Source organism: Octodon degus, unplaced genomic scaffold (assembly GCF_000260255.1).
Source record: "Octodon degus isolate 3935 unplaced genomic scaffold, OctDeg1.0 scaffold00100, whole genome shotgun sequence".
Classification (NCBI taxonomy): domain Eukaryota; kingdom Metazoa; phylum Chordata; class Mammalia; order Rodentia; family Octodontidae; genus Octodon; species Octodon degus.
The window spans coordinates 3,260,973-3,273,716 of NW_004524676.1; the positions used below are offsets into that span (position 1 = coordinate 3,260,973).

Consider the following 12,744-nt stretch of genomic DNA (forward strand, 5'->3'; position numbering starts at 1 on the left):
GCCCCAGGACACAGCAGGTGCGCCCCAGGACACAGCAGACGCACCCCAGGACACAGCAGACACACCCTAGGACATAGCAGATGCGCCCCACGACAAATTTCTTGGGCCAGGTATCAGTCATTAAGTGACATATCGCCATACACAATACATTAAAACAACAGGAAAGTGCTAAATAGCAGGAGATAGACACACATCACTCCTATCCTCAACGTCCAATCTACAGAAAACTATGAAAATGTTTAGCTATTCTTAAGGGCTAAAATCAATGATATGTTCCACTGTAACAATTAAATAAATCATCTTGGATACTTTTACTGGCTAAAAGGACATACTGATTTTCTCAACAAGATGAATATGTAACTTTTAAAATCTCTATTAAAGAGAATCAAAATATTTCCCCCTTTCAAGGATAAGCACATCATGTGATATTTTTCATTAATATATAAGTTACTCACTGATCATAGCCATATGCAATTATGTACTGATCAGCAACTGTATGTTATGCTTTTAAATCAAATTCCCTTGGAAGGATACATTTTTACCAACAGTGATAGGTATAGAACATAATTATTAGCACATTTTCCAAGGCAGGTTGACTTGTTCCCATACCTTTCGAGACAGAAGCAATTACTTCTAAGTATCAAGACAGAAATAAAATACTAATGTCGTTAAATGGGTGATCAAAACATATGGTAGCAGACAGGAAACAGTACCATATTTAGGCAAAAGATTCCAGACTCCTCTTTTTGGATACTTCAGTAACTATGGGAAAGACAACATTTGGGAAAAGAAACTGGGGATCAGAAAACCCACAGATCAGGAAATGGGAGCCAGGAAAAAGCAAGATCTGCCTCCTCTCCTGAGACAGGAAGAACAGTGGGAAGCTGGAGACTCCCTCTCCATGGTTTCAAGAGCCTTTTGTTTGACTTCACGAGTAGGCAAGCTTGAGACCCTCAATAGCATCTCAGAATGTTCCAGGAACCTCTGAGTCAAAAGCCCATTAGGAAGGCGTGACCGCCAGTAAGTCTCTTCCAAACAGAATTTTCATCACAAGAAAGGCTCCAAAGTTGTTTTTTTTTTAAAAAAAAAAAAAAAAAAAGATATGTAAGTCTAACTGCAATAAAAACTTTTTTTAGTACAGAGGTAAAATAATATATAATACATCACTTTTATTGCTTTTAAATTTCCATTTGTACAACAAAAATAGGCTTATATGTGAACAATCAAAAACTAAACCAAGCCATTTTAAAAGAACATACAAAATGTAAATTTAGAGTCAAATAAATGTTTAATCCTTCAAGGTAAACAATAAATTCAGACTTACTCTAGGAATTCAGTGATGTATTTTTGACTACATTTTGACCAGGTCCAAGGATTTGAATCATAATTTAAAGTCGGGGCCATTACATGATATTGATGTTTATTTCCAACTTCTTTACACTTAAAACTATCATCATGTGGAACATTAAATCTAAAAAGAAAAGTAAATACTTTAGAAAGTTGTAAAAATGTACATAGCATTAACCTTTCTTATCTACCCACTATAGAAGAATGTAAAACACAGGTAGAACTGGTTACATCAGATGGACCTGTCCATAAGGCACATGTGCAAACATAATTCCACGTTTAGAAGTAAAGAGTAAGCAACATAAAATTATACTTTTTTATTTATTTAGTACAGGGTCTCACTACACAGATCGGACTTGTAGTGAGCCTCCTGTTTTCAGCCTCCCAAGCACTACGATTACTCGTACACGCCACCACGCCCAGTCTCCATCACTTCCTGGGGGTGGGGCCAGCATGGTGTGCGGTGCCAGGCATTGAACCCCAGTCCCTGCACCTGTGCTTTAATCCACTGAGCTATCTGGCCATCCCTACAAAGGTGTATTTCTGATCAGTCACCAGCATGCTCCATGATCTGACGTGTGTCTCTAAACAATCAACATATTTGGAATATGGCTCACCTCCTCACAGTAAGGGTACAGAATTCACATAAAAATGACTCAAAGCTTCAGCATAGTCTAAGGAGAGGTGTGTGGACATATTAGATAAGGTGATAGTGCACTAAGTTCTAGGCCACTGACTATGTTACAGGATCTAAAAGGCTTCTTTACTCATGAACTCTACTCAGATATCCATCTATTTTCTATGAAACCTAAATACTGCCTCTGATCTATAATCAACCAGAACTGCTCAATAGAACTGGATGTAAGTTTTAAAAATTTCCCAAATGGTAAGCAAATCATCAGAACAAGAGCAAAGCAATTACATAATTAGCAGATCAGCAACAACAGATCCTTCACTGTCTTTTGTAGACTTCAGCATGAACTCAAGTTTAGAGGTTTGCTGAAATCATCTAATTCAAGTGTTTACCTGTTGAAACTTGTTGTGCAAATTACTTTATTAAACTACTTCCAAATAATCTAGAGATACCTGGGGGTGTACAAGTCTAAGCACTTTCTGTAAGACCAGGCTTCTAGTCAGCATCTTTGGAAGCCAGCAAGTGGCGCTTCCCAGACACTGCTACAGGAGCCGGGGTACCATCTTCACCCTTTCCCACCACTTCAAAACCAACCTAGAAAACTAAATGTGCACTTTGCTGAAGGCATGACCTGAAAAATAAGGGTGGTCTACCTAAAAGCGGCAACTCCAGTCTCCATTTCTTTTTAGGAAACAACAAAGAAACTTGAAGAGACACACTGGGGATGTGGATCACGGAGATTGTTTTCAGAGGCCGAGTCTGTTGGCTTTCTGAGTCTCCATGGGCGCTCCGAGGGGGTCCCGGCATTCCCACCCTCCCTTCTCACAGTACAGAACCCCCAGCAGATTTTAGTAATTCAAGAAAGAAGAACACCTCCATTTTTTATAGCAAATGATGGAATCGGGAGGCAGAGGGGAGAGGAGGCTTTAAAAATCTTTTAATAAATGAGAAATTCCTTTGTGTGTCCTGTGTTGGGGCTCTGAGCTATAAAAACAAGAAATGTATGCACATGTTCCAGAGTGCCCCAGAACCAGTATCAGTGAGGCTTTCTCCCAAGATGGGAGGGGCCAGCACCTGCTCACACGTAGGACAGCCAGGAGTCAAGGCCAGGAGCGCCTCCCATGCAGTCCAGCCCAGGAAAGGGAAGTTTCCCACATTTGGTTGCTTTGCTTAGTCTGCCGACCCACGCAGCCCAAGCCCACCTGACCTAACATAGGTGTAAAGAGGCCAGTGTGCGCAGGTAAGGGAAGAACACTACACCACCATTATTTTAGGAAGAAATGAAGGGGCTAAGGATTTAACTAAATAAATGAGCCATGCATTCCGCACAAGAACAAACAACATCACCGGGTGACGGAAGTACTCACACGTGCCCAAGCTCGTGCGCAACAGTGAAGGCGGCGCTGAGCCCGTTTTCTTCACTAATGGAGCAGCTTCGCAAGGGGTCGCACAGCGTACCTAATTCTGCTAAGCCTGAAAAGTTCCACACTGGAGTTTACTCAAAATGGAAAACAGCACCAAACATAAAGATCTACATTTTAAAGCTTCAACCACTGGAAATACTACACAGATATGGAGGCAGAGCTGGATGATTTTAAAGTACAAGGAAAGAGAGGATTAACTTTTCTTCAGTTAAAATCCTTTGAGTGAATCCTTGCATTCTTTTACTTGAGAAAATAATACCAACAATTTGGGTAAACAAATAATTTTTTAAATATAAGAAAAATAAAAAGATAACTTAGGAGGAAAGGCAATGAATTACAAACTAGTATTAGAAACACTAGTAAGAGAAAAAGAAAACAATACTGTAAATTTAGGCAATTTCTTTAACTTTTAAAGCTTGAAATGCCAAAAAAAATATGCAATTATCACATGATAATTAAGGAATAAAATATGTTCCGGGCTTAGAATGGAATCTGCCATTTGATAGATGTTAAACAAAAGACAGTTATGATATAGTTACTGAAAACTCCCAATAATCATATAGCTCTTTCAGCGATAATATATGTTATAATATATTAGGATCTTTTTACCCAGTATAAAAATTAATATGACACTCAAATATGCCATTAAAAGATGAAGTATGAACTGGATGGACAGCAAAGATACCAATAATCAGTGATCTAAAAATACGGAAAATAAAATCAAAATAAACCTTCATGAAAAGGTATATTCTATCAATGTAACCTTTTGCTTAGTTTTTAATTTAATAGAATGCCATGGCTTTTGCTGAGGCACCCTTCAATATTCAGTTACACACTTACCTGCCCTCCTGCCAGAACTCCTTTCTCCAAAGAGAATGCATTTCATAGATACACAAGAAGTTAGTTTCTTACTGCAAAGGTTTTGCATTTAGAAACATAATACAGAATAAACTTGTACTAGTAAATATGCTAATTAGCCCCTCTCCTACATATTCTTTTATTCATAAAAGTTAAAAACATGAACAACATCCCAGCATTTAAGGTAGATTTTCTAACAGTTAGAATGTTCTGTTGTGCATTTGGAGAAATGAAAATTGAATTAAGGAATCTAAAAAGGCTGAGAAAAAGTCAAACGCAAGTATATTAGCCAAGCAAGAAATGATTTTTCATCTGTCTGAACCTATGACGGGCACAGACACACCACCCTCCCCAGCCCACCCCCAAGGGCATTTCCTTAGTTAAAGTCAAGACCATGAGCAAGGAAGGAAGAGGGGAGGAGAACTTTTCTTTAAAAAGAATTGTAAAGACTAAGACTATAAAAAACAAAAACCTGTAAAAGCCTCCAGACAGTATGAGCGAATTCCTGTTTTCCTTAAGATTTTAAAATGCATGCTTACATGTACAGTTCCTCAGCTGAGTCCCATTTTATTAGGTATTTCTCTATTGTCTTAAATTTAAGGTAAACACATTTCTTTTATGGATATTCCGCTACTCCTATGCTTTCTTTCATGGATATTTTTATCTGCCAAATGGCTTGCTTCCAATATTTTTGTCTTCAGAACTGTGTAGATATTTGGAACACAGTACTGAACTCATTACCCTCTAAATTATGCATTTCATTTTTTTAAAGTATCATTTAGGTATACCGAACACTTGCGTCACGTGCGATGATGAGACTACATGATGCGTATGATTAGAGGCCTGACAGGAGACAGAGATCGTGATTAGAGACCCGGCTCCAACATCCCCATAAACAGGCAGCACCATGGAAAACAGAAGTGCGCGGTATACTGTGGTACCAAGCTGCTGGCTGGCAGCGGGTGACTCGACTCATTCAAGCTGAGTCGGGATTCTCTGAAAGTTTTCCTAGAGAGCAAGGAGCACGGGCTCATATATGATACAGCGTCTCTCTCTGAAGTGGGAGATACTCTATAAAGGCACCCAGACTAGCTCTTAAAGAATGAAAAGATCCTTCGATATATTCTGTAACACATGCGCAGGAACTCGGGCAGGCAACTGCGCACACACACAAGATGCAGCAAGAAATCCAGCCGATGTGGCCAGTGTTTTCCGCTTGTCACTAGGAGCCTTTCTTGGCTCACTTTTTAATATATTTCAGATGAAAAATTAGATATTCTTACATTGCTATAAGAGCACATTGTCTATCGTCATCTATAAAACTGCACTGACACCTGTACTTACTTCGTGGCTTATTATGAGGATGAAGTAAGTTACATTTTGTGAAACCGTAATGTGGGGTGTGGGACATGCGAAGCACATCTGAGCTGTCGCCATTGTCATTGCTCCTGAATATGGGCACAGGAACACTTTCCCCGTCACAGCCTGTGTTGCTAAATGTCAGTACAATTCATGTGCCTCCGGGTGGGCGGAAACCACAAAAACACAAGCGGAGCTGAAGCCACCACCCTCTTCCTACAGGAACAGCCAGCTCGTCTAACGCTAAGCAATCTGAAGACAAGAAGAAGAGCAATCCCTCAGTGGTGACAGTTTGGACTACTTCACTTTAAGCCTAAACATGTAGAAAAGACTGTAGAGCATGTAAAAAATATATTTAATAGATTAATAGTAAATGATTAATCCATACTATATACCTAACAAAACTAGAGAAGAGTTTGCAGTGTAGAGAGAATTGGGTTTGTTAGCAAATTAGAGCGCCAGGCATCTATTTTCACAGTTGTGGACGATTAGTTTCTAAGGAAATTCCTTGCCTAAAAAGTGGGCCCATGATTTATAAAAACTAATAAGGCTTTGCCTCTGAAACTTAACACAACTATTCTCTCTCTCCCTCAAATACGTAAGCAGACAGACCTAGAGACAGACAGACGCGTGCGCGTGCGCGTGCGCGTGCGCGCGCGCACACACACACACACACACACACACACACACTGAGCTGCATCTCAAGTGGCAAGCAATGAAGAGCAAAGTTAGAGGACATCCTAAGGGCCAGCACTGGTAAGTGGAACACAACCCAGAGATGAGCACACTGCCAGAGGGAGCTCCCACGCTAGGTGAGGACCCCGAGGCTTCTGCATGAAGCCAGGTACCCCAATTATAAATTACAAGAAAAGTGGAAGTCTTCCAGAAGAAAAGCATACATCTTCTGAGCTGCTCTGCCCAGCTTTGCTTAAAATTAATCCAGTTACTATTACGCAAGTGAGAGCTCAGAGTCTAAGGCCAACACAGCTGCGTGCCAGGCGGCGTACGAGGAAGCGGGCACGTGGCACAGCCGGCTACCAGGGATTTTAGGTATAGGTATTTTCACAGACAAAATATAAAGTTAGTTTACATAAAATGTGAAAGGAAATATGGCATCCAATACTAAATAGGGACAACTATTTTTCAAGTGTAAGCAAAATAAACAGGTTGATTTTGAATAAGACCTACTAGTAATATTACCTTTTAAATTTGAGTTTATATATTACAGCGGAAAATGTAAAGGATGAATGAAAGATTAAATTAGGCACGGCCAAAGATACAGATGGTAAAACAGTACTTAGACTGCTTGAATGTAGCATGAAGTCTAAAAAATAAATAAATAAAAGAAAGCACGGATAACAGAATGAGAAGTCAATATATATATAATTAGAGACCCAAGGGAAAAGTGGATTAAATTAAGTGACAAAATTTGAAGAAAAAAAAAACATACAGGGAAGTTTTCACAACTATGGAAAGATAATAATCATTTAAGGATTTAAAATGTGTCTAAGATACACAAACACAAGTTTAATGAAACTGTATTATATCCAATCAGAGAGGACCTCTTTAAAAAAAAAAACAATCACCTAAGAATCTACAATTAAATAAACTATAAATCACAATAGCAAATGCCAGAAAACAGAAAAAGAATATACTGAAAAGCAGTTAAAAATAACTGGAATCAGTTCCTAGAAAGCTTTCAAAATCAGAATATCTAATATATTCTAAAACTATAAAAATTGATAATTTATCACCATTTCACTAAATAAAACTTTAAAGGATATTATCCATGGGAAAAAAAGGAAAATAATCTCTGAAGTCTAGGATTAAAGATAAAAGAATTATGAAAATGTACACAGGAATGTAAATTTAAATAAATATTGAATGTACTAACATTGAAGGCTTACAAAACAACAGATATAAGAGTAAATAAGAATACTGTTTAAATAAGAAGAAGCTGAACGAAGTTACAGTAATCTAAGTAAAATTTGTTTAAGAAAGATCTTTTGGCTGGTGATATAGCTCAGTGGCACAGTGCCTGCCTGCCAAGCACAAGGTCCTGAGTTCGACTCCTGATAGGAAAAAAAAAGGAAAAAGCTTTAGAGAAAGTCAAATTAAGTATTCCTAATAAAAAGCCTGTATAACTTTTAGAAATGAAGGGCTGGTCAGATAGATCAGTGGAGTAAAGCGCCTGTTTAGGCAGCAGGCACAGGAACGGGGTTCAATCCCGGGCATGATGTGCTGGCCGCACCCCCAGGGCAGAGACAGTGATTGAGACTGGGTGTGGTGGTGCACCTGCAATCCCAAGGCTTGGGAAGCTGAAAACAGAAGAATCACTACGAGTCCAGGCTGTGCAGTGAGACCCTGTACACCTTGTACTAAATACATAAACAAACCTTAAAAACAATAAAATAGTATCCATAATTTTTGAGATGCAAAAGAAAAGAGTATTTAAAAAAATCTAGGCCCTTAATAAAACTGGAGAAAGATCCAAGAAAAGCTGATGAAGCATAAAACAGAATGTGATAAACAGACACAGTATCTCCCTCTCTCCCTCCCTCTGTGTCTGCGTGCGCATGTGCATGTGCATGTGTGTTCATGTGCATGTGTGAGCGTGCGCATGTGCGCATGTGCATGTGTGTGTGCGTGTGTAACATTCAGTAACTACAATGTAAATGTGAATAGGATAATATTTCCAATTTTTTAAGGCCATTATAGTCAATTTAAAAACATAAATATATGTTGATTCTAAGGGGAAAAAAGCTTCAGTATACAAGCACACTGATGAACAGATATAGCTAGCAAATATCCAACACGAAAAAGCTTGGGTATTTTTTACATAACCAGATACTCTGTCTTTAAATATGTGATTTATGAAAAAAAGTACATGTTATTGAAAGATACTTAAAGAGTCTTACTTAAATACACCTAATTTTTCTAAAAAACTAAAGAAGCCTACAAATGCTTTATGAGGATTTGACATTTGACATTATTAGATGAATAAAAGTCTAAAAAATAGCCAAAATATTCTATAAGAATGTAAGATGAGGTACACTCTACACCAGTCAGTAAAATTTATTATTGAATAATAATGAAAACAGTGGAATTTGTGAATGAATGATTTAAAAAGCACTTCATTCATGAAATGAAGTCAACACTCAAACACATACAGAAAGTTGATTGTCACACCGGAAATTCTAGGAAAAAAAGAATTACTCAGTGTGTGGTTTGGGAAAGCCCAAACAGAGAGAGAAAAGCCTATTCAAAAGAAAAAGAACTAAGAGGCAGTGAGATAGCTCAGCGGACTAAGCGGCTGCTCAGGCAAGCACAGGGAACGGGGTTCGATCCCCGGCATCACGTGCCACACCAGCCACCGACACTGGGTGTGTGGCACAGACCCATAATCCCAAGGCTAGGGAGGCTGAAAACAGGAGGATCACTATGAGTCTGAGCTAGGTAGTGAGACCCTGTACCAAATACATTTTTTTAAAAAGAACAAAAACTGCAATCATAGTTGATTTCATTTGATTGAATATTTAAACATAAAAGGATAAATTTTAAAATATTTAACTGGATGTCTAGCCATTGAGTTACAGAAGAGTTTCTTAAAGTAAGAAGCCAAACATAAAAAGAGGCTTATAAATTCTGCCACATATTTTAACAAACGAAAGAATAAAAACCAAGCAACAAACTTAAGTAGATATTTTAATACATATAAACCACCAAGAGTTTGGTATCAAGAAGTTATAAATATCTGAAGAGCAGTAAGCAAGCAACGAATATCACAGCACAAAAATGGATAGTACTTCTTTTTATTTATTTCATTTCTTACAGGAAACAGCCAAGACATATATAAATAAAAACTATTATGACTCTCATGAAATACTGTGGTTTTAACCTACCAAATATGAGAAATCTGAAGGGGCACTGCACTGACTGGATATAATAAGTGAACTCCTAGCTTTTATTAAGAACGGTGTACACTGGCACAGCCACTATACAAAGTAAATTGGTGCAGTGCATAAGGCTGAATACAGGTTCACTATTCTTTATCCAAAATGCCTGAAACCAGTGTTCTAGATTTCAGCAATTTCTGACTTTTGGCATATTCATTTAGTTTTTATCTTAAGCATCCCTAATCCAAAAATTCAAAACTCTTAAATTGTTTTAAAATCTGGGGGGAAAAAATCTTTTTTGGTTTTTTGAGACAGGATCCCATCATAGGCTGGCCTTGAGGTCACTATACAGCCCAGCCTGGCCCTGAACACCTGGTGATCCTCCTGCCTCAGCCACCCGAGTGCTGGGATTGCAGGTGTGCTCCAGTGCACCTAGGAAGAGTCTTAAACTTTTTCAATGTCATGTAAACTCAAAAGTTTCTGTGATAAAGTTCAAAAAAATGCAAAACCAAATAATTTCCTGTTTAGAAGCACATGAATACAGTACACAAAAATATGTTTTAAAAGATGAAAGGAATTAGCAAATATAAAACTCACAGTATTGGTTCTTCAGGAAAAGTAGAGAAATAGAATACGGGTGGAGCACACCAGTAACAACAGAGCTCTTACTCTTAAAGTGGGGGTGGATTCATGGCATTCGTTTTATTATTTTTCTTTAATAAAGGTTACATTATATATCATTTCCCGTCACTCAATTATTATCCAATAAAACACTCTAAATTAAATGTCACACATTGTATACCATTTGATATTTAATAACTGACAAATTAATACTTTTTCTTGTATCTATACAGTTTACAGAGACAGAATCTAGTAACCATGATAAGTACTATTTAGTAACTTGCCAAAATAATTGGTTACAACAATTAAAGTATCAAACAAAAGAAAAAATAACAACTATTTTAAATAATTCAATAAACAATTACACAGGCCGAATTTAAGTGATGCAATAACTTACCTAATGTGTCACATTTCTCTCTAGCTCCACAGATGTCTTCCCTTAAAATAAAAGATTTTGAAACATCTTCAGAACTATTTTTGTAATGAGCCAAAACAAAAATAAAGATTAACTATGACATTAACAGTACCACAGATAACTTCCAAAGTCCAGAGGAACGCATCCTACATGCATAAGCAAAAGGTAGTCTAGTGAAGTGAACGTGGAGAGCAGATGGCAGTCTTAAGCCAACTTCCAAGGAACACATTCCGTGTGGTGCTCCTCTCTGCCTTCATATGCAATATGCAGCACTGTCCGTCTTCTAAGTAATTCAATGCTGTCATGAGCTTCAGTTACACAAAATAAGGACCATCTGGGACATTAGCATGTTCTTTAAATTGTGCTCCTGCGCTACACTGTATTTAGCCCTGAACCAATCAATCTCTTCACTGTATTTAGCCCCGAACCAATCAATCTCTTATCTATTTTCTTTTTCTTTTTTGGTGGTACCGGGGATGGAATTCAGGACTTTGCACTTGCCAGGCAAGCACTTATTCTACTGAGCTATCTCCCCGCCCGGCCCATCCTGTCTATTTTCTACGCCGTCCTCACATGGCTTTCCTCGTCTTTATTAAATCAGTTAACCCCAATCTTTGCTACCTGATCGCTAACTACCGTCCAGGAGCAAGCCATGGGCTGTGACAGAGTAATGTGTATAGATCAGGTCAAGTCTGCTTTAGTCTTAAAAACAGACAGGGGCCGGGGAGATGGCTCAGTAGAATAAGTGCTTCCCTGGCAAGCGCAAGGGTCTGAGTTCAATCCCCGGTTCCGCAAAAAAAAAAAAAAAAAAAAAAAAAAAAAACAGACAAAGTGCAAGGGCAGGACGTGTCAGCTAAAACTTTCCACTTCAAGGTCCTAGAAAGCCGATGTTTCCTTGAGGTGTACTCAGAACAAATGACTACTTACTAAACCAACCAGCAAAATAACAAAGCCGAGATCTGCACAGCCTCCTGGCATTAGTGTAACAAAGCACACTGCATCAGGAGCACTGAATCGCGGTGCTTCTGTGGTGGAAACAATTCGACGGTAGTGGAAGTCGTTTTCATACAAACAGGCACAACCGTGAACACCTTTAGCTAATGCAGGCTGGTAGTTAGGACATGCACTGACCATGGAAAAAGGAGTAGATAGATATGTAGACAGACAGACAGGCAGACAGATGGGCAGACAGACAGATGACAGGCATTTTTAAAAATTACAGTCAAAAAAATGGCAACCAAATAAATTCAGATGCCCCTTTTTATTTTTTAAGCAAATGAAATACCAAGAATGGAAGGGACAAAACCTGCTATTGGTTCTATGTCTGATTCTAGAAATTACTCTAATTCTCTGATTTTGTCACTAAACTAATGAGATTACTTTCTTTAGCTCAAACCATTACTCGGCCATCTGACGCTGCTAACTGCCGAGGATCCACAGTCTGAAAGAACAGACAGACAGATGCTTCTATTCAATTAATATTCACATTTAACCGTTCCATGTTTAGGGAAAATTAAAGATAAGCATCACTAATCACACAGGACAGAGAAAGCAAAAACGTGCAGAGTGACAGCTGGAGGGGCCATTTGGAAATCCGTACCTAGTGATAAGAACGGCGGTGTCGTGGTGGGAAGGGTGAGAATCATCGAGAACATTCTGCGTCTGCTGCCATAAACAAAAGTTGTGTAACGTAGTAGCTGCATTGAAGCTGATCACTGGGCCTTCCTGCACAAAACAACCAGCAGTTGGACACAACGCCAAAGCGCCCCAGCCCTCTCTGCCTCCCAAGCCTACCAAGCAGCATGCGTAGGGCAAGGAACAGCTGACGTCACCTCTCCGTCACAGATTTAAAAATATTTTAGTCACAGCCAAAACATTCTGATCAAAATTGAATCTGGATCTCACCATAACCACCAATTTTTTAGGATAAAACCTTTTTCAAATGTGCATATTTAAATCCTTCAACAAGGGGCTGGGGACATGGCTCAGTAGAATAAGCACTTCCCTGGCAAGTGCAAGGATCTGAATTCAATCCCCAGTTCCACCAAAAATAAATAAATAAATAAAAAATAGATAAATAAATCCTTCAGCATTAGGATTGTAGGGGCCAGGCGGAGATGGCTCAGTAGAATAAGCGCTTGCCTGTCAAGCACAAGGGCCTGAGTTCAATCCCCGGTTCCGCTTAAAAAA

General features: G+C 38.6%; 1 protein-coding gene across 2 annotated transcripts in view; it reads right to left on the reverse strand.

Moving 5' to 3' along the window:
• The window catches only part of Adamts20 (ADAM metallopeptidase with thrombospondin type 1 motif 20), a 193,102-nt gene that overhangs the window by 115,632 nt on the left and 64,726 nt on the right, over positions 1 to 12,744 (reverse strand). For both annotated transcript variants that reach the window (XM_004638581.2, XM_023723596.1), the window contains exons 6-9: positions 12,155 to 12,279; positions 10,537 to 10,577; positions 3,349 to 3,454; positions 1,325 to 1,471 (exon numbers count right to left, since the gene is read on the reverse strand). In XM_004638581.2, coding sequence (XP_004638638.2) covers positions 1,325 to 1,471; positions 3,349 to 3,454; positions 10,537 to 10,577; positions 12,155 to 12,279 — 419 coding nt within the window. The remainder of the gene's footprint in view (positions 1 to 1,324; positions 1,472 to 3,348; positions 3,455 to 10,536; positions 10,578 to 12,154; positions 12,280 to 12,744) is intronic.